Below are 22,532 nucleotides of genomic sequence, written 5' to 3'. Positions count from 1 at the left end.
CCTGCTCAGTTTTTGATGTTTCAAATTTTGATGAGGTCTCAAGCAATACAGTAACAGCAGGTATGCTATGAAACAGGATATCCAAAATAAATAAGAGTATCCCCGATAACCTTCTGCCGTAAAACCTTGGAGATTGTTCTGAACTGGAAATAGCCGGAGTGTGGTGGCTAGGGGATTTTTCACAGGAACTTCATTGCAGTGTTAATGTAAGCCTACTTGTGACACTAATAAATAAACTTTAAAAGAACCCTTCTCTTATGCATGTTCCTTTTTTAATTGTTTTGTGCAGCTGGCCCCGGGCTTGATGTAAGACGTGTTTTGTAACATCTGATTTTCTTTTTGATTTGTGTTTAGCATTAGTATATTTATGTCTTGTTTACTTCAATTATGTTATTCAGTTATAATTATCTTGAGCAGGAGCTTTCCACCTCGCTGCACTGGTCAAGTAGCTTAGTGGGGTGGGGAACATGAGTGAGAGGCGAAGAATTGGATTTGCACCTGATTTCTCGCTCCATCCGATATTGCCAGCCCTGCTCAGCCAGTGTAATCAGTCTCAAACGCAGGAAGGACGTGAGGCTGATTCAAATATTTATTAGCTGATTTTAATATACTTAGTCAGCCCGGGATGTAATCGTCCAGGCTCACTTGTCTACCTTACCTCAAAAGTGGAGATGCTCCTGATTGCCAGCCTCAATAATTATGAGGCTGAACCAGACTGCTTGCAAACTTGGTGATATATTTCATCCTGAGATGACCTTCCAACCACATACCTACACCATCATTAGGAACCTCTACCATTGCTCAGCTCCAGCCCACCTCAGCTTATTTGCTGCTGTAACCTTTATCCATGTTTTTGTTGTCTTACCCATTCCAATGCATTCTTGGTTGGTCACCCATGTTCTAATCACTGTAAACTTGAGCTCATCTAACGCTTTGCTACCCATGTTCTAACTCTGACCCAGTTCCCATTGATTGCTGACCTCCATTGGTTCTGGGTTAAGTAACACCTCAATTTTAAAATGTTCATCCTTGTTTTCAAATCCCTCCATGGCCTCACCCCCGGCTACCATTATAATCTATTCTAGCCCCACAACCCTCTGAGCTAACAATGCATCTTTAGTTCTAATATCTGGAGTACACCTGATTTTAAGCGCACTTTGAGGCTTCTCTTCAGCTGCCTAGGCTTTGAACTTGGGAACTCTGTCCCTAAAACTCTCCACGTCTTTATTTATGTTTCCTTCATTAAGATGCTTCTTAAAACCTATTGCTTTAACTAAGCTTTTACTCATCTGTTGTACCATCCCATAGTGTGGCTCTGTGCTAAATTGCGTTTTATTATACTGCTGAGAAATACCCTGGTTTGTTTTATGATATTGAAGGTGCAAAGTAACTACAAGTTGTTGTTGTTATTGTGATAGTTTCTGGCATGCTGTGAATACATACAGGAAAAGCTATGAATGTCATTGTAAACAAACTGCACATTTAGGCAATGGAATACTTTACTTTTCTTATAAATACAAACATTTATGTTTGGGGTATGCAATGCCACATGGATGCAATCAATTGCTGCAACCCGCCCCCCCCAAGGAAATTCTGAAAAATGCAACACTCTCTCAGATACCTTTCTAAGGGTGCTGGTAAACTATATAAATTGAAATGGCAAAGACTCCATTATTGGTTGTTTTATAGCAGAACATACAACTAATTGGCTGAACTGATGAAAGTTCTCGGGTATGGGCTTAAGGTATAATATTGTGGCCTGAGGTCACTTACTATATATATATCACAATGAGTACTAGCCCTGCTGTGGACCTTGGTTCCAGATCTGCCTGCAACAACAAACAGTTTCTTCAAAGCTTCATGGTTAAAGTGCCACCTCCTGGACCAGGAGTCTTGGTAATTATTTGAGAATGTGTATCTAGATATTGAGATGGCTGTGTGTCAGTTGTAACTCAATGGGTAGCACTCTTGCCTCCGAGACAGAAGGTTGTGGGCTTGAGTCCTGCTCCATTGATGTGAGAACAAAATCTGGACTGTCACACCAGTATAGTACTGAGGGAGTGCTGTGCTGTTGAGAAAATTCAAACCACTGCACTGTACTGTGCTGTACTGTCAACAAAATTCAAACCAAGACTCTACCCACCCTGTCAGGTAGATGTAAAAGATCCCCTGATGCTGTAAAAAATCAGAGCAGGGAAGGTACCCCCACTGTTATGGTCAATATTTCTCCTTTAATTGACATCACAGGAACAATGAATCTGGATATTGTAATATTGCAGAATTTGTGGAGTTTGCTGCATGAAGATTGGCTGCCACATTGTCTACATTACAATAGTAACTACACTTTAAAAAAACTTTATTAGTTGTAAAGCACTTTGAGACATCCTGAAGTCATGACTTGTGCTACATAAATGCAATTCCTGCTTTTTGTAATGCTGGGTGGACTTGCTAAACTTTCATTCTGACTATTTCGCTTTCAGTCTCCTATTCTTACAACATATAGGATGTGTAAAGTGGGATTTCCATGGGGAAATCCACTGTGTAGCCTTCAGATACTAGCTGAGTAATTGTATTAATTTGGAATGCTTTACAAGTATCATATGGAAGGAAAAGAAAAGCTCATTGAGTACAACATTTTTTTATCCTTTAATACCTGCAGTGAACCTCATGACATATTTAAAAGTCTCCATAAGCAATCTGAGTGAGCATTGCCACTTCAAATAAATGTTTTTGTCATGATTAATGTATCCTATGCTTTCAAAACAGTGATGCATAGTCTCAAGGGTGAATGGCAAGCGGACATTCTAGAATTTAGGAAAGGCAATATTATTCCATCCTAAATCCTTCACTTGCATGCAGCTGGTAATGTACAGGATGAATGTTTCTTCAGTTCACTCTGAAACTGGAAGGGATTTCTCATGAGATTCCCCTCCAGTGTTCATGTTGCAGCCTTATAGAACCTTAGGCCGCACTTGGAACATAGTATTCAATTCTGGTCGCCACACTACCAGGAGGATGTGGAGGCTTTGGAGAGGGCACAGAAAAGATTTACCAGGATGTTTCCTGGATATGGAGGGCATTAGCTGTGAGGAGAGGTTGGACAAACTTGGTTTGTTCTCACTCAAACAATGGAGGTTGAGCAGCAACCTGATAGAAGTCTACAAGATTATGAGGGGCATAGACAGAGTGGATAATCAGAAGTTTTTTTCCCAGGGTGGAAGAGTCAATTATTAGGGGGCATAGGGTTAAGGTGCGAGGAACAAGGTTTAAAGGAGATGTACAAGGCAAGTCTTTTTACATAGAGGTTGGTGGGTGCCTGGAACTTACTGCTAGTGGAAGCAGATATGATAGTGACTTTTAAGGGGCGTCTTGACAAATACATGAATAGGATGGGAATAGAGAGATACAGTCTCTGGAAGGGTAAGAGGTTCAGTCAGGCAGCATGGCCAGTGCAGGCTTGGAGGGCCTGTTCCTGCGCTGTCATTTTCTTTGTTCTTTGTTCATGACATGAATCAGCCATCAAAAATTTTTGGCCCAACAGAAGTGCAAGTTTCAACTTATATTTTCCCAATACAAGAAATTCAGGACACCACCCTTTGTTTCCTGTGTTCTCCTTTTTCTCTTGTCTGTATATATTAGTTACCTGTTGTAACTGAGAAAGCAAGTAAGCATCACTATACACTTATTGAACTAGTCACCATGAACCAACCAGTGACAACGTTCCTTTCTTTATTCTTTTCTACTGGAGAGGCACAAGCGTCCACTTGGTATTGTCTAGAGACCACTGATCAGAAAGTGAGAGAAGTACAATGGAGAATATCAAACTCGTGTCCAGCATTTCATACTACATTGCGTTAGTACTTCTCCAATTATTCCAGGTCGTTCAGTTCAGCATTATTTAACTATCCGCACTTCTTACAAGCTGAATTTCAGAATATTTGCCAGCAAAGAACAAAGAACCCTCCACAAATTACAAACTAAAATCCATGCATAATCATCGGAACCAATTCCCAGTCAGTTGCTGATTATAATAACTACTAGATTGAAATCCTACTAGATTGATGTGGAGTTACTAAACTTGATCGGTACCCTTATTTTTCCATGATGCAGTATTGGGAGAGTGAAGAGTTCTGTGCATGCAAGCAAGAAGTACACACGAAACTCCACTAAAGCATAGGTTATGGTTTAACCTTAAGGAGAGGTCAATGAGACAGCAAAGGTTTGAATGAAATTTTGAGACATGTTAGAGTTGTGAGATTGCAGGCCCTCTTTTGCAACTTGAGGAGGCTGCTCCTCGATTTCTGCTTGCATTCCAGTCCCTCATTCCTGATCCTTTGTCATCTATTGCGGAGGAGAACTGGCAGATCAGAAGATCTCCTCATTGGCCTATTTTATAGACCTAGCCAAAGTGACCATCAGCAGATTGGAACTGAGCACTTGTCATGGGTATGGTTACTTTGGCTGCCCGCCTCTTTCTGCAACTACCTCTGTGCCTGGGTGTCCCTGTGCCCACTCGTACGCTTGAGTGAAACTGGTGGATATCAGCTGGATTGGAGTACATCATGGATGCTCAGAAGAATAATTTGATTTAATATGGTGTTACTGCTCCTTTGAAAGATCCTCTTTCCTTTTTTAGTAAGTGGAAATCTGGCTGATAACATCATGTCATCCAAATGACCACATCAAGAGAGGCTTATTGTTGTTAACAGTTAGCAGTGAATCAGCTGTAAATGTGGACCTGGCTCATGGCTTCACTCAGATTGGTGGGAGTCATAGGGTGGGGGTGGGGGTTGGTTGGTGGGAGTGGGGGGTTGGTGAGAAGGTGGGGGGGAAGTGGGTCAGATAGCTCCATTTAGATCAATGGAGGGGGCAGGGGAGATGGCGAGGGGGTCCACTGCTATTTTCTGCTGCTGCTCAGTGAGGGGGAAAGGAGGACCCACTGCCACTCTGGCTCTGCTCACTGAGGGGAAAGGGGGGGTCAAGTGCCATTCTGAGTGGGGGGAAGAAGGCTGAGATCAGTCTGGGTCACTGGAGATGCGGGGAATAAGGGGGTCAGTAATGTTGTGGCAGTGTGGCAATGTCTGTCAGGGCCAGCGGGAGATATTCTCCAGCCCAGGAGCGATATGGCAGGCGAGTGTTTTTCTACCAGTTTTTACTGCGCATGCACAGTTGGAGGTGCCGATCGGAGCTGCAGCATTTCAAGCCCACCCACAGGCTTCTGCAGCGCAATTTGGAATTGCTGCAATTTTTTCAGGCAGAGTATGTACAAGGGGGTGCCTGAGAATGGACCTATAAGTCGGATCTGAAACATTCCCAGTTTCAAGTCTGCCCAGCACTTAGAATGAAAATGGTAACATAGAGTCCAGAGAATCTGGTGAAATGATATGACAACAACAATCTCTCCCTCAAAATCAGCAAAATGAAGGAGAAAGTCATCGACTTTAGGAAGCTTAGTGGAGGACATGCCCCTGTCTACATCAATGGTGATGGAGTGGAAACGGCTTCAAGTTTCTAGTTGTCTGGATCATCAACGATGTGTCCTGATTCCTCCACGCTGATGCTATAGCTAAGAAAGCTCACCAACACCTCTACTTGGTTTTGAATTCAAGTCACACTCCACAGGCACCAAAATCTCAGGGAGGCACCAGAATACAGTTCTGTACTGTTAGAGGTGTGTCTTCCACGTAAGGTGTTAAACTGAGGACCTGTCAGGCGGTTGTTAAAGATCCCATGGCATTATTTTAAAGTAGAACTGGGGAACTCTGCCTAGGTGTCCTGGCCAAAATGTATCCTTCATTCAACATCTTAAAAATACCATTTTGTTTGTTAACTCATTTCTGTTTGTAGGACCTAGTGAGGGCACATCAGAAATATTTTGTTGATATCGTTGATATCTCCTGAGGTCCTGAAAAATACTATGTCAGTGGAAGTTCTTTCTTTCACTGAGACATCATAAGTGTGGCTATGGACTGGATAGGATGATGATAGGGTGTTGTGACAATCTGACACCAGCGAACCCCATGAGCGAACGTCACGTTATTTGCCTTTTAGTACATTCCTGAGACAGGTCCAGATTTGACAGAAAAATGATGCTGGACCGCGGCCAAAAGCACTTCAAATTTAGCAGAAAAGCTGCAACTCTAGATGTAATTTGTATTGATGCGGAGTATGTAATATAACTTTACGTAAAATCCCCAAACTGATGCTATTTCGCAATTGAGTCAATGATGTGTAACCAGCTTGAGGAAGGATGGGTCTCTGACTTATAGCAGATACCATCTCGAGCAAGCACTATATTCTTAAAGTTGGAAGCTGGGGACATATATGTCAAAAGTGCACAAGTTCAAACCACACTGTCTCTCGGTGCCAGGTCTAGCCCTGGACTTCCAGCGACCCTGAAAAAACAATATTCGTGCTATTGCAACACAACACACATGTAGTGTATGTTATTATTGTGGCGAACCAGCAATTCTATTTTTTTCACCCGGTGCCACGTTATGGTGGGACTTGCAAGAGTTGCGGGCTGAGTGTACTAAATCCACAGTTATTCTAACTGTTGCAATTTTTCGAAGACAAGTCCCCCATTTTAGATTCTTCGGGTCCAGTGTCCTTTACAAGGTCTGTCTTTCACATTGACACTTCTTTGGATCCAAATATCTGAAGTACTAAAAGTACCTAAAGTATCTAAAAGTACTGACAAATAGCATCAAAGGCTTGATAATAAATGGGAGGTTTCTGCACACTTGTTCCTTTGCCACTGCTTCATTCGCCTCTGGACTGATCATAGAATCGGTGAAGCCACATAATCTGAACAGCGGCAAATGATTATTTGTGGATGTGGGAGCGGGTGGGTGGGTGGGTGTGAAGGGATGAAGTGTGGAGGGGATGAGGAGAAATGGATATTTTTAACAGAGTGTAGTTATGATTGTGCCGCCTGAAAGGTGTTGGAAGCAGATTCAATCCGAATCCCAAAAGGGAACCAGGATAAATGCTGGAAGGAGAAAGATTTGGGGGAAAGGGGACGGGGGTGGGGGGGCGGGTGGAGGAATCGGGAGGAGACCGACATTGGCACCATGGGCTGAGTGATCACTTTATGTGTGCATCACTCTATGAAATATTCAACAAGTGTATTAAAGAGGCGATGGTAAAACCAATCCTGGCGCACCGGTATTTGATCTTAATCCTTTGGTTTAGTTATGTGTAGGAGACTTTCGGAGTTCGCACGTTTGAAATCAATGCCTCGTCGCACTGTAGATATTGTAGTATAATTATTAAATGATAGATATTTAACTGCATGGAATAAGGCAAGGATTCCGATCCGGATGGAGACTGGCGTGGAGTACAGCAGTTGACAAGGTGCGGGTGCGACGGCTGGGATGTTTATTTCAATTTAGAGACACATTCGGAATACATGACTGGATATTCTTAAGGAATACAGACAATTCTCATCCTTCCGACCACCAACTCACTGAATATAACACTGGAATTTTCTTAGGAATGATTTTGTTTCTGATTTTTTCAATGTCACTGATAATTATCCTCGAACCGAATTATTTCCCAAATTAACTCCAGGTCCCAGTGTAATTTGCGATCATTAATGAAAGAGTTCCTGGCCAGACTGATACTTTACATGAATTAATTGTGTCTATTCAGTTTGAACGCCGTTAGCCCATTTGGGTCAGTGGCTCAGAATAAACATCGTTTAAGAACTAGCGCTGTGGAACTAATGGGCTGACAGCCCTGGCACTGGTTTAACACTCAGCGGCGCACGTGTTCTCAATCCATCATCTATCTAATGTTCATCAAGATAAGAACGAACCGGAGATAAACTACAGCTCCCAACACCATCCCCCGGCCCTTGCACTGCATCCATCCGCCACCGAGAATAAAAGGCTAAGATTTGGCTTTCAGTTAACGCGTCGCTTGAAAAGTTCCGCTTTTGATTGCGGGATAGATTCGCCCTCTGCTCCTGAGACAGTAAAAAGTCTGACAACACCAGGTTTTAGTCCAACCTCAGTCCAAACTTGCACATATTTCTCCAAATTGGTTTAGGGGAAGGCACACGGTTATTTTGCAGTATAAAGTTGCTTTTCATTCTTTTTTTAAACTGCAATCAGCTTTATTGCTAATTTAAAAACCTATGTTGGTTGTGTTTCAGCTAATAGTAACAATTAAGAATAGCAACAACAAGGCGTGAGGATAACCCTCCACCCCTCCGCGCGCACATACACACACACGCCACCCACCTCCCCCGCACCCACCACCCCCCGCACACTCCCACCCCCGGGTAAATTTGGAGCAAGTTTGGTAACAAGGACTTTTTAAATAATCACTCAATCTAAAAGAAGTTAGCAAGAGACCAACCGACGACAGTTGCATTCTAACCTGCATCTACTCAGTCACAAATGTCCCTATAACCAGCCTCCCTTGCTATTCATCCATCAGGACAAAATACTGTCAAACTACCTGATCAGCTTAATACATTTACAGTATTTACAGTGAGCGCTGTGTAAACATAATGCCTGTTAAAATGAATGTTTGAGGTAACACTTCGCCACCAGTGCACTGTGAATCACGCCTATTTTACGAAATCGGATTGAAATATTAAACAGTTGATGCTAAAATGTCTGCTATGCCGGATATACCAGGTACCCATTACTGTTCATGACATAGATGTCCTCATTATCAGCCTGTGCTGACGATTGTTCATTCACTGATATTTATTTCACCGCACAATTCACATGGCTAAAGGATTGAACATTGGATAATTTTACCAGCACCACAGTAAACACTGCGGCAATGTCCAGTTGCAGCCTCTCCATGATCTGTGTTTCTTTCAGTGCTGGTTGAACCCTCAATCGCTCCCACTTTGCTTCATTATTACTTTGAGTCGTGCTCCCCCCGACGGTGCACTGCTGCAACTGATTGCCAAACTTTCTGGGTCTCTCCCTATTGAAATGGGAGAAATAAGAAAACATCTGCAACATCAAGGGGACCGTTTAGATCCGGCCCCGAAAGAGTTAAGATGGAAACTGATGACTTCACCCAGTACACTTGATACAGACAAGAATACTTAAATGAAAACATTACCATCTGTAACGAAAGATATAGCTGTTTGCTTTGGAATGTAAAGGCCCTGTGCTTTATTCCTTGAGTATTTCCTGTTTCCTTTCTATTCTATTTTCTCAGGATTTTATTATCAGAAATGTATATTCTTTCAATACTGGCTTTGCGGATTTTAATTTTAAATAACAATAAGCAATCGAAACTTTAACTAAGGTTTGTGTAGGATGGAATACATTTTAAATGTGTTTAAACGTGAGACTCGATTATTTTGATTTGGTTTGATTTATTGTTGTCACATGTATTAGCATACAGTGAAAGCATACCGTTCGTAGAGGAGACAGTGCAGAATGTAGTGTTACAGTCATAGCTAGGGTGTAGAGAAAGATCAACTTAATTCGAGGTAGGTCCATTCAAAAGTCTGATAGCAGCAGAAAAGATTAACGAACAAGAGAATGAAATAGTACCAAACGTAACAGAGAATTAAATAATCCCTCCTAAAACAAATAAATAATTCCCTCGTGACAGAAAAATCGTTCATACCACAAGGAAGTAATACTGAAAGTGTTATTAGGATTTTATAAGTTAGTCGTTAGAAATTCGTGTAATTTATTTCCAGCTGCTATGTTTTCGTTTGAGTCGGCTGTTTCTTCGCAATTTAGAAAAATAAGGCAGCATTTTACAGGAATGATAGTGGCTACCAGCGATAAAATTTTAAGACGAAAGCGTTTATAAATGTAATAGTGTAGTATTTACGCTTAGTGAGATACGTGTATCTTTAGAATCATAGAAGCTATGCAGCATTATTTAAATCACATTCTACATTGTAGAAAATGCAAAATAAATACTCGTTTATCTCGGAAATGCCAAATCCACCGTGGACTTTGTTTGAATGTTGGGTTTTCTCTCAAAGGGGTTAATAAATGCAATCCCAGTCCTGAAATTCACACCGTTTCATTGCATACGGACTGGTCACAATATTGTTGGCCGATTAGTCATAGAAGATATTGTTGCAATTTAAAATAGCATATAATTGGCAACAATAATTAATTTAAACCTTTCAACAAAAGCGCCTCCACGTAATTCAGTGTCCAGTATAACATCCGTTACTCAACCATCATATTAACTTCAACATATCAGAAATATCGTGAAAAGATCTCTTCCTAACACATGCAGTATTGTAAAATATTAATTGGAATAAATACAATGGAATCTCTCACGAAATATCGTACTTTCGTCTAGCTCTCAAGTATATCTGTCGCTCCGCGTAAATGTAACTGGCGAGGTTCCTGGGTCTGCCGTTTACCTGCAAGACAGGGTTGCTGAACAATTTGTTTCTGATTAGCTTGTAAACTCGGAGCACCGTGAGGCTGCAGGCTGTCCGAAGTTTGGCAATGTAATCTGCACTGCAAAGTGGTGAGCGGGGAAAGATCAAAGCATTCTTGACTTGCAAATTGCACCCAGGGTAGCAGTTTTGTGAGCTTGGCGTAACTGTACTAATAAATTTGAGCTCGAGTGAGAGGGCCAAGTCGTTCCACCTGCAGGCCCACTTCACAGGCCATTCCTGCCATTGCTGCACCTTCGTGACCCTTTCCACTCACAGCCTGGCTCCAAGGTACAGCTAGCGGAACTGTTCGCCTTAACATATCTTGTTAGAAATTTGGGGTAGCGGGTGGGATTCAGCCCCAAATACATACATCGACGAAGTACGTAAAAATAACAAAGGAAGATAAATAGTCGACAAAAAAGTAGGATATACCAGATTCTGGGTTTTATAAATAGAGACGTTAAGTACAAGACCAAAGAGGTCATGATGAACCTTTGTAAAACACTGGCACAGCCTCAATTCTAGGCGCTGCAAGGATGTGAAGGCTTTAGACAGGGTGCGGTAAAGATTGACCAGAATGGTTTCAGAGATAGGGGGCTTCAGTTATGTGGACGGATTGGAGGAGCCAGGGATTGTGCTCAGGAAAGGGAACGTTGAGGAGAGGTTTGATAAAAGTTCAAAATTATGACTCCTCTGGTTAATAAGAGAGAAACAGTTCCCATTGGTGAAAGGCTCAGCAAGAGAGGGCACTGAAATGATTGTCAAAAGAACACGAGGAAAAGCTCTTTTTAGGCAGCGAGTGGTTTGGAGCTGGAATGCACCGCCTGAGAATGGGGTGGAGACAGATTCAATTGGTTATTTCAAAAGGGAGTAGGATAAGCAGCTGAAAAGAGGACATTTAGGGCACTTTTAAGGAAGGGCGGGAGAGCAGGACCAACTGAGTGGCTCTCTGCACGAACATGGTATGGGCCAAAGGGTCTTTCCCCCATTCGGTAACCATACTATAATTCTGTGATATAGAAGATGATAAAGACTGAAAAGTGGTAATATGAGCTGCAAATAACACAGAAAAAGAGAGTACGTTGCAGGAGTTAGAATCTTAGTTTATTCTGTTGAAAATATATAAAATTTGAAATGTATTTTGACCTCAGTTTCCTCCCACAGTCTGGAAGACGTGTTGGTTAGCGACGTGGGAATTTTCACAGTTACTTCATTGCAATGTTAATGTAAGCCTACTTGTGACATTAATAAATAAACTAAAGTTCAAAATAATCGTTTTTATGCTTTATTTATTATTTCTAGAGGAATTTTTCAGGGTAGATGTGTTGCTCTCACTTCTTGATACTCTTTTACCTGGCTGCTAGAAGCGGCTCTTGAGTGTGCTTTGTACCGCTGCACTGTGGTACAAAATGCTCAGCTTCGTTATTTGGTATCGGTTTACACGCAAGGGCTTCTGTTTCTCCACGTAACAAGTCCTCGGTCATGCTTCTGGCTTTTAAGTCAAATCCCGAGGGTAAAAAAAGAGGCGAATTCCTTCGGTATTTACTTTTTAGTCATGGCCTGTGAGTCAAACAGTAGCAAAAAAAAAGTGGGGAAAGTCTTTCAAGATGCCAGTCTTTTGCATGTTGTTGGGCTAAAACCATTCAGATCCGATTTTTTTTTGCATGGCATACGAGCTGGAGAAATTCTGAAGATCTGTTTTGTGTTATCCTCGCGTCGTGTTTTTTTAACAATACTGTTTGTTGTGAAAACGGCGTCAGGGTCAAATAAGATCTATAGCACACAGAATGGATCAATATAGACAGACTATCCTCTCACCCACGGCTGCACCTGATCTAACATTATGAAATTCCCTCTGTCTTTATTACTGTGCAGAAAATGAGAGTATTGCTGGTCAAATTCACCCTTTCCACGTGACATTTAATAGAACTCTCTGATGAAACTCGTCCACCGGCTATGAGCCTTACTGAAAAGCCTGGAAAACTCATATGATATAAATTCTAAATTCTTCTAATGATTTCCCCTCGGTGCTGTCCTCTCTTTCAAAATGCGCCTAGATATCCTTTCAGATATTCACATTTAAATTGGGCACATATAATCAGTTAAATATTTGCCGAAACACGGTATTGGGTGACTTTTAATGCTTTGGAACTTGTTCTCGCAAACTTACTCTTCAATTGCGAGAAAATTAAAATGATCGAGGGGGCTATTATTAATATCTAATACTTCTCTGTTCTCATCAGGCTAGAAGATCAGCAATTTCTTAAATTCTAGTCGTATATGTAATCGGCTCTATCAAATCCCCTATAGACATATCACGAAAAAAGCTTCATATAATTTAATATTACTATTGAATTAATTCATGGTTCCCACTCCGCAATCAATATACGTAAGCAGCAGTTTTGCTAGCTGGTTCTTTTTAGTGGGATAAGCCAGAGCGTGTCGTTTTTTTGGTAAATTCCTGCTGATTAGTTTCAAGCAAGCCCATCCTAGAACTTGGCAAAAATGGGCAGGTGCGGGAAACAGGCGGGTTGAAATCAAATGAAACGACGGAATTGCTTTTAGTTTCTCGGGAGCCCTCTGGAGCATAACCAAGGAATTTAAATATAACTAATTAAAATCACAGAATTGGCTAAAGATGTATGTGTGATGTGATTCGAAGTTGACAATTGCCTTGTTCGTGCCAGACTTTATTTTATGATTACCTCCTTATTACATTCAGAACATTTGTTAGATGTTCGTTTGGAATACTAACTGTTGCAATGCGGATTCAACATATAAATTAATCCCCGAGATAGTTTTTAATATATTGCCTACCATGGCGGATGTGAATCAAGTTTATTTGTAATTCATGATTGTCTGTATAGAAAAATCGTTATTGTTTGAACCCAGGTCATTGTAAAATGAAATCAATTCCAGGCTAAGTCAAATAATGATTTGCAAACGCTGTGTCTGTTTAAATGTAAATATATGTATAAATTGCTACACAATTCATGTGTTCGTTTTTGACGAGGCTTTGGAACAACTTCCTCATGATACATTTGTTCACCATCAAAATGTTGTCCACACCTCAGTCTCGTCGCCTCATAAGACGCTAAATCTTTGCTAACATTACTAATTTTCTTTTTTGTTTAAATGATTTGGAACAATACGAAACAGCGTGTTATTTCCTGGTCCGAAGATCTTTTTCGAAATCGAATCTAGCTTTTAAGAATTAATCTGCACCTTTTAAAAGAAAACTCCGATACATTCACTGCGATCATTTGCATCTGGCTGGTACTTTCCCTTGTTAATTTTCAGAATACATTACATGTTCGCATTGCCTCTGAACAAATTCTCTTTATATTTCCCTTTGGACCTGACCATTTCTTAATATCCTGAAATTCAATGTGAGCCAGGCTTATGGAATCAGCGATTTCGCTTTGAATGCGAAGTAAAATAAACTCCAATTTTTCCCAATATCGTTTTTTGTTTTAAAACCGCGACTCTCACTGTCAGTGGACGCATATATGTCCCTGTTTTTTGATAAAATAAACCTCCCCTTTCTATTTTTATGTACATTTAAGGGGATCCTCTTGATCATAAAATATGAAACCTTGAACTTCTACATAATTCAACCTTAATGGTATTACCTTTAATTCGTAGCTTGCTTTAACAACTTTATGAATTGAGTAATGCACAGTAATGCATGAGTTGGTCACTTCAGCAATCCAATTGCAATGTAATTTCAACTGTTGCATTTGCTAAAGTGAAATTGACATCTGAGCTTCAAATAACTATTGTTTCAAACATAAGTCCATCTTTCAGTATCCAGTTCCCGGGGTTCAATGTTCAACCTTCGAAGATTAAAAATGCTCGAGTGACTGTTCCACATCTGATGCATGCGCTGTACATTCCGTTCAGGGGATAGATGAGAAACTTAAGCAATATATATCCATGCATTAGCCTTCTCTTTCTCAAATACAAACACTTTTATATTATATTTTATATTTAAATAGATTACAGGGAAAAAACCATCGTAGCTACATCTCACACAATATCGCTGCCCTTAAAATTCGCCAACCTATGAATTAATACTCAGCCTAACCTTGACTTCATCTTAAACAATGAAGTGTAAATTTAAATGAATCGGTACCGCAGTCTAAAGCCTCCCCTGTGATTGATTGGGCAGCAGCAGCCCTGGGAAATAAGACTTCATCTGTTATCAACAAAACCACCATTACTGAGCTGACATTTATATTTTAAAAAAACACAATTAATTTGTCGGTGATTATTTTGAAATGGATGTATAATTTATCTTAAAAAAGTAATTTGACACCTCCAACTCGTTTTGTTCTTACTGAATTACATATTTTTTTAACAGAACTGCTGATATTTCACGTGGATTCTTCCCAAAGATTTTCTTTTTTTTGTCACTGCTTGAAATCACAGACTCGCCTCCTTCCACTTGCAATCTTTGTGTGTTTCTTTTCTGCATATTGAAATAGATTTTCAGTGAAAACCAGGGCCATGTGATTGACTTCTTTCCCCTCCCAGCTCCCGGAAGCAATCTCCAACCAATCGGCAGTCGAGCCACTTTGGAGGCGCCCAATCCGCGAGCGCTTCGCCTTTGACCCCGTGCTGATATTAACAAGCAGGTAATTGACGATCCGCCCGGGTTCCCCCTTAAAGCACCGGAGCGCATTGACACCATCGGAACAAACTCCGCTCAGACCCAACAGCCAAACCTGCCACCACCCTCCCCCCACCCCCCGCGCTAAACTTCAGACACAAGGTCAGTACAAAATGATTTGCAGGTGAAAATGTTCTTTGCTTTGGACGGGATTATCGCAATAAAATAAATCTGCCTACTATACGGATAGGCGAATTGCCTGCAATAATTGCTGAAACTTCCTTTTTAAATAAGTTCGGACTTTAACTGTGCAGCACCGCTGAAACGATATTTGGAATGGTTGTGAAATGGATTGATGGATTAGTGTTGTCTGTAAAATAATGGAGTTGTGGCTTTTTTTTGACAATGGATTCTGTATTTCGTAATCTTGGGGCTAATGCAATCTGACGCTGTAACTATTCAGAATAGTCTAAAGTGTGTAGGCAGCACTTCTTCGCCAGTAAAATGATCCCTGATGGGCATGTTAAAGAAAGCGGAGGAGGTGAATTTAAATTAAAGTATAATTCAAGTACAGTAGTGTTTTTTAAAAAGAATGCTTCGATATCCGTGGAGTTTATTTTGATGGCAGCTCAGATAACGAGCGCAGGTACCGACAATTGGTTAGTCTTTGTATTAATGTAGTCTGAATGGAATCTGCCAAGTGGATCTTGTTTCTATTGATATCCTATCTTATGTTTTACAGCAGCGCGGAGATCTAAGGCTGCGATTTTCAGGAGTAATATACTGGTCCATGTGACTGCGTGTTGCAAAAGGAGGCAGAGGGAAATCTAAGCCCCGGGCTAGTGTGTCGCTTTTTAAAAAAAGATCCAACTTTAGGCCAGAGATCTCGGAATGCAAAGTCCTGATCCGCGCGGGACCGAGCTGGAGATTGACGTGGAGAGTCTGGAAGTGGAAGACGAAGATCTGGTCGATTCCCCCGAGGCTGTTCCGGGCCACCGGGAAGATGGATCGGCCGAGGCCGGCAAGAAACAGCAGGGAGCCGACGGCGATCAGAGGAAACTGAGCCGGACCCCCAAGTGCGCCCGGTGCAGGAATCACGGGGTGGTGTCCTGCCTGAAGGGCCACAAGCGCTTCTGTCGGTGGAGGGACTGTCAGTGCGCTAACTGCCTGCTGGTGGTGGAGAGGCAGAGGGTGATGGCAGCTCAGGTAGCGCTCAGGAGGCAACAGGCAACTGAGGTGAGCAGGGGACCAGCCACATGCCATGGGGAAAGAAGGCGACCCGGAATATACATGCAGAATGAAACAATCCAACTAGTGTGTGTTTCCAGTCACGTTTTAACATCCATTCGGCATTTAGATTGTCTGTCTTTGTGGAAGAATTCTTTTATTTTAGGTATCTAGCGGCAGTTGAAAATAATTCTCTATTTAAATCAGACAGCACTGATCTAAAGCTGTGTAGAAACGGATTTAGAAATTGCAGGGGAAATGTTTATTTTTGAAATAATTATCTTTCAATTTGATCAACCTCCGCACACTATAACTTGGAAGATTTAAATTCACTGATAATTGTAGCTGCAGTTCCTTATATTGAACTATACAGTTGGTTTGCAGTAATATTTTGAAACTGTCCCAATTTACTGAGTTCGATTATTCTGGTTCCTTCTATATAACAACCGTATTTGAAAACGCTTCAAATAGCTCCGTGACTTACTGCAAGATCCGATTTAAGTGTCTCAGTTCGAGTTTTACCAATTGTAATCCTGCCGCCCGCTCAGTACCGAGCAGAAACTTCTCTCTGCCTTCAGTCGTTTCCCTAGACTTTCCGCAGAACCGGAACGGTGTGCCGGATGGACGGGAGGGCGGGTGGAGGGAGAGATGTTGGGCGTTATTTGGTTATAGTTGAAAGCACACATTGTATCTATTGCAAGTTTACAAGATTTGTTTTCTCTATTCTGCTTCTCTCCTAGGATAAGAAAGGGTTATCGAGCAAACATAACCTGGCCGAACGCCGGGCCGTGTATCAGAGGCACCTGAGAACGCCCAGTCTGTTGGCGAAGAGCATTCTAGAAGGTGAGCGGGGATATTACGGTCCACGCCATTCAGATGTAAGCAATTTGTACCCAGAGTTATAATGGGCACTAGTTGTCTTCAAAGAAGCGGTGGCGTGAGGGAGAAGGGGGCAAGCGGAAAGAAACTGGCCAGCTGGAATGAAGAGGGTTAACCAGATGATCGAGAGAAGGTGGTTGTGATCAGAAGAGTGCACTGAAGCTGTCACATTCTTGAGCTATTTACTGATTGTAGGGTAAATAACTGTGCAGCAAGTTCCTGTATGGTGTTTGGACATTATAAAATGACTAAGTGGAGAATGAAATACAGATTAAAGAATATGACAGAGTCCTTTTAAGGTGGACTTTATTGTAGTTTTTGTATCTGACTATTACTGGTAATTAATTACATCTTCAGTTTAAAGAAATTTTGGGAAATGAAAATCTTATTGTACTCCTGCAACTATTTCAGTAGGCTCCAAATTAAATGTACTTCCAATATTATTGCAATCAGAATAGCTCCTTTCTCACCCTGAATATATTCTTATATACTACTCTATCTGCACGATGATGTCCCGCTAATATAAGCTGACAATGCATAACACTGCAAATTGGCACCGGCGGTGTACTAACCCATGGCTGTAATTAGGGCTTTATGTTATTAGCCAGAGTAACTGGAGAATTGTTTCTACATTCATCACTTGCCACCCTTTAACGGGTAACAGTTGAAAATAAGTCATTCAAGCTTGTAACTTCGTCCAAATCAAGCGAAAGGAGGATGGAACTAGCGATCTTATTTGAGTATTTGCACAAAGACACAAACATGGAAAGAGCCAGTCAGACTAAGGTGGGAAATGATCAAACAACGGAAGGAGATAATGACGACTTTCATTGGGATATAGTCTGTACAACTCTACAATTATTGTTTGCATTAATCTGGAATATGAGTGTTAACGGTGAAAACAGTCTGAATATCTTTTCAGTCTGATCTCCGAAATCCTGTTAAAATTGGATACTCATTGTTCGTTTCATATTTCTAAAGCCACGAGTTACTGATAAAGCGTCCAACTTAGTCCAGAGTGGTTGTTTGCATCTACGGTGCCTTCATACCGCATAAATTAAAAATAACAGAGCTGGCTCCTGAAGCGTCAGTGTAAATACCCCACTCCTGATCGGATCAACTGACTGTACAATCAGAACCAATACATGGGTCTGTGGCTGACAGTGAACAAGTGGATTGTCTATTGTAGATTATAATGAACACGATTAAAGCGTTTCAGTTCTGCAACTGAAGACCACGTTGGGTAAATAAAATAATGAACTAAACGAGTATGGCACAAATAACACTGTTCCAACTATTCCCATCTGGTTAATACTCGGAAAACTTAAAGCTTTTGGTTTAAATCATCTTAACCCTAAAAGTAACATTTTCATCTTGTAGCTTTGCTTATTATTAGAAAACAGTAACCCGGGTTCTTTAACAGTATTCAGGCAACAGGAGAGAGAAGGTCATTGTGGGCTGGCTTAGAAAGCGTTTTTAGAAGGTCTTTTAATGTATCCCACTTTTGAGGTGGTTCATTTCACCAATAAGGTCATAAACGTGCTGTAAGGATGAATATTTTTACACCATGAATTTATACGGCTGTGTGTTTTATACCGGGTGGAATTACTATTATAGCAACTCTTTTCAAACCTTAAAACGTCCTTGAACAGGGAAAAATTCCAATATTGTAAACGCAGTCTGCCCTAACCTAACGCGATCCTGAGCAATCCGCTGCATGTGATGACTGAACTGCTGACGAGGTTAAACTTCAGCATTTTAAAAGATCCCTGGGACATGGTATCCAACATCGGTACATTGGACCTTACAATAACAGACTAAAAGCCCTTTGATCAGTGAAGATATAAAAGCGCTATAGATGATTGAGTTTAATAGCTTGGAAAATAGGGGCAAATATATTTGAGATCTATTTGATTATTTTAAGTTTCTGGCGTGAATAAAACTAGGAACAGTCCAGCTGTCCATTTGAAACGTGTAACCAACTTTTGATAATACACCTGCCAGGACATCTTTCACGGAGTTAGCACCATTGGAAACCTATGACATTTTCAGTCCTGTTAGTCCATGGCTAAATACTTTAGCTAGATACAATCCAACTGTATGTTATTGAATCGATTGAGCCAGTCAAATGCGCCATACGAATCATTATTAAATTCAACGTGCATCCTAACTTCAGGCCAAAGATATGCAGGTTAGGTTGATTGGCCATGATAAGTTGCCGCATAGTGTCAGGGGAACTAGCAGGGTAAATAACATGGGATTAGAGGGATGGGGCCTGGGTGGACGGTGCTCAGTGCAGACTGGATGGGCCGAATGGCCTCCTTCTGCACTGTAGGGATTCATTGATTCAGCATTGACCAGGGTGCTGAAGTGTTGCGGAACAATAGCCGCTCACTTTTGATACCCAAATCGAGTCTAGAAGTGCCCTTTATATCTTGACCTTGTGTGGAAGCAGCTTGAACGGTCCCAACCTGCTTTCCAGCGGATGCTGCTCCATGCTATAGTGTAACATTATTTTCTCTTGGAGCACTTGAGGCGAGACGGTGAGCGAAATGGGAAAATTGCCACATTAGGTGGATTTGTGTTGAAGTGCATTGCCCGTACTGCACCTAATGTGGGTATATATAAAAACATAAGAACATAAGAAATAGGAGCAGGAGTAGGCCATCTAGCCCTTCGAGCCTGCCCCGCCATTCAATAAGATCATGGCTGATCTGTCGTGGCTCAGTTCCACTTTCCCGCCCTCTCCCCATAACCCTTAATCCCCTCTCTTATCAAGAACCCATCAACCCGCTTCTTAAAAATATTTAGCGAGGCAGCCTCCACCACTTCAACAGGCAGAGAATTCCAGAGATTCACCATATACTAGCATAATAAATAATTTCCAGCACTGACATCCTCTAGTTCAATAAGAACAACATTAAAGAAGTTGCTTTAAATTTGAGGCAGTTTTCGCGACAGTTAATGTTTCGGATTAATGGCATTTTGAATTGGTGTACAGTATATGTCAACAATACTGTCCGGTATTTTCAATCGGCTAATTCATAACATGCAATCGACACAATTATTGCTGTATTTTCTGCTCCTCTCACCCGTTTCAACCATCCCTAAAATACTCGCCTTTCTAATTACTTGCAGGCTATCGACCAGCTCAAGCTGACCCATACATGAGGGGGAGCCCACCTCTGCCCCCTCCTGTCAGTGACCGGATGAGAAAAAGGCGTGCCTTTGCTGACAAGGAGTTGGAGAGCATCATGATGGAGAGAGAGTACAAGGAGCGGGAGATGATCGAGGCTGCCCAAGCTGCGGCCGCCTTTTTCCTTCCCAATGGCATGGTGCACGCAGCCGAGTACAATTCCTGCAAGTCCAACTATACCCCTCCACAGATCGACAGAGCAAGCAAGGAAATTCCCCAGCATTGCAACTTCATCCCCCCCTGCCTCGATTTAAGCATGCAGTACTCGGGCTCGGATAGAGCAGTGGAACTCATCTCGTCCAATGTCAGTGTGGCCACCACCTACCGGCAGTACCCGCTCAGCCCCCGCTTAATGGTGTGGCCCCAGTGTGGTGCCATCAGCGACGCCCTTCTGTACCAGCAGTACGTGCTGAACGCCAGCAGCGCCATCCAGAGTCTCAAGTCGGGGGCCGTTTGGGATCCTAAAGGAAATTCGGCGCCGGAGAGCCACTCGCCCGGCGACCACCAGGAGCCTGCCAAAAAGCCAGCGCGGGAAACGCAGCATGTGGCAGCCGAGGTGCGAGAGATGCCAGCCGCCCCCCAGCAAGGGCTGGACATGCCCTGCGAGCGCTCCGCCTTCTCTCCGCCTAAGAAAGGCTGCTCCCCGCAGCTCTCCGAGGGGGATTCGCCGCCCAGCAGTCAGCTCAGCAAAGGGAGCTGCCAGCCCCCGCTGGCTGCAGTGAAATTCAACACTCCCCGGCCCTTTGGCGGCATGTTCCTCCGGCAGCCCAGCGGCCAGCAAGCCCCCTATGAGAAAACTGCCTCTGAACTCAAAACTTTCATCAATAAAGACATGATGGGGGAGGCGGCTAGGAAATATAGAGAACATGCTATCAAAGAGAACCAACTGCACAAAAATTCCACCGAACGGTACATGAACAATTCGGTTGCTTCTAAGCAAGCTGGGACAAAAATCTCGCCTCCTGACTCGCTCTCCTTTTCAGTCGAGTCAATCCTCAAGAGACCTTCACCCTCTCTAAGTCGCACTTACCAGTAAATAGCTGACAAGTTGTGTCGCTTAGAATTAATGTTGCTTCCAGTTAACACTCGAGACCAAAATTGCCTTTTGTGTCAATGTCTTTATGATGTATATGTTTTAGGCATTGTCTTGTACAGGTGTCAGCATGGTTTGTGTCTTTTGTTTCATGCGAGAGTATATTTAAAGACGTTCTTGAGGGGGTTTTTATTTTGGAGGACTGCGAATTATCAAATATTTTCTGCACTGAGGAGCAAGTGTATCGCTAAAATAAAAAAGAGATTTCAAAACAGCAGTTGCCTTTTCTTAACGAATCCAGCAAACCTGTGCACGTTTACACTAACCCAACCTTCAAAACCAAGACTCCCACAGCAGAGCCAACCCCTCCTCCAGATACTGCTGTGCTCTTGGTTAAGAGAGGCAGTTTTGGGTTGAATTGAGGGTGGGATTGTTGTCGTTGCAGGCTCGATGGGCCGAATGGTCTCCTTCTTCAGTACAATTTCAGTTCGCTTAAAAAAAAATCATCGCAAGGGCGGTATGGTAGAGTAAGGTATGATGTGGAGAATTACACAGTGTCGCCATTCAACTGAGCACAGACCCATGAAGGGGGAGGGGGAGTTTTAATTACCCGCGCAAGGAGAAGGGGCTATAAGGACAGATACACTAGTAAAACTTGGTTAGCAAGGCCTCATTGCTGAAGGTGATTCAAGCAGCAAAAATGAATTAGCTGCCATGTGTGAAAGGGGAGATCGGGCCAGACACTTCTGTGTCCAATGTTTATAATTACGCCCACGATTCATCCCCAGTATATCCTCGGAAAGATAAAATGGGAATTCCGTCCTTACCACCAGGAAACGAGTAAAATCATAGAATCCCTACGGAACCATTCAATGCTCATTTACCCCATGAACAAAAAAAAGGGGATGTCACAGTCAAAAATGTATTGTTTCTGATATCATAATGATGGTGCCATTCATTAAGCAGCCGTTGGTATGAAAGCAAAATGGCTATAAGACGGGGGTTGCACAATAGGCCGACTAACTTTAAAAAATACTTCGTTCTCAAGGTTAGAAAGCCAGTGCTCGGAGTGGCCGAGGTGGGCTTCGAATCCATCTCTTGCTCCGAAAACCATATACAAATTCCAACTGAATCCAATTCATGGTCCCCACAAGAGACCAACAAGATCCAAGCTGACAAGATAAGGTACTGCATC

The 22,532-nt window shown here is 42.1% G+C and overlaps 1 protein-coding gene across 1 annotated transcript; it reads left to right on the top strand.

The window, feature by feature from the left end:
- Nucleotides 1-15,132: 15,132 nt before the first annotated feature.
- On the top strand, nt 15,133-21,603 carry dmrt2a (doublesex and mab-3 related transcription factor 2a). Its single transcript, XM_080189656.1, has 4 exons — nt 15,133-15,164; nt 15,745-16,238; nt 16,970-17,072; nt 20,247-21,603. The coding sequence occupies exons 2-4, from the start codon at nt 15,894-15,896 to the stop codon at nt 21,338-21,340; spliced, it is 1,542 nt and encodes a 513-aa protein (XP_080045782.1). The 5' UTR covers nt 15,133-15,164; nt 15,745-15,893; the 3' UTR covers nt 21,341-21,603.
- Nucleotides 21,604-22,532: the final 929 nt, after the last annotated feature.

Source organism: Carcharhinus amblyrhynchos, chromosome 5 (assembly GCF_965287045.1).
Source record: "Carcharhinus amblyrhynchos chromosome 5, sCarAmb.v2.hapA, whole genome shotgun sequence".
Classification (NCBI taxonomy): Eukaryota; Metazoa; Chordata; class Chondrichthyes; order Carcharhiniformes; family Carcharhinidae; genus Carcharhinus; species Carcharhinus amblyrhynchos.
Note: the sequence above shows the minus strand (reverse complement) of the source record. Positions and strands in the feature narration are given on the sequence as shown.

Excerpts from the sequence above, each read along its gene's own strand:
- dmrt2a (XM_080189656.1), top strand. The coding sequence starts at position 15,894 with ATGCAAAGTCCTGATCCGCGCGGGACCGAGCTGGAGATTGACGTGGAG. Across the intron at positions 16,239-16,969 it reads GGAGGCAACAGGCAACTGAG|GATAAGAAAGGGTTATCGAG; the intron begins GTGAGCAGGGGA and ends CTTCTCTCCTAG. Across the intron at positions 17,073-20,246 it reads GGCGAAGAGCATTCTAGAAG|GCTATCGACCAGCTCAAGCT; the intron begins GTGAGCGGGGAT and ends AATTACTTGCAG.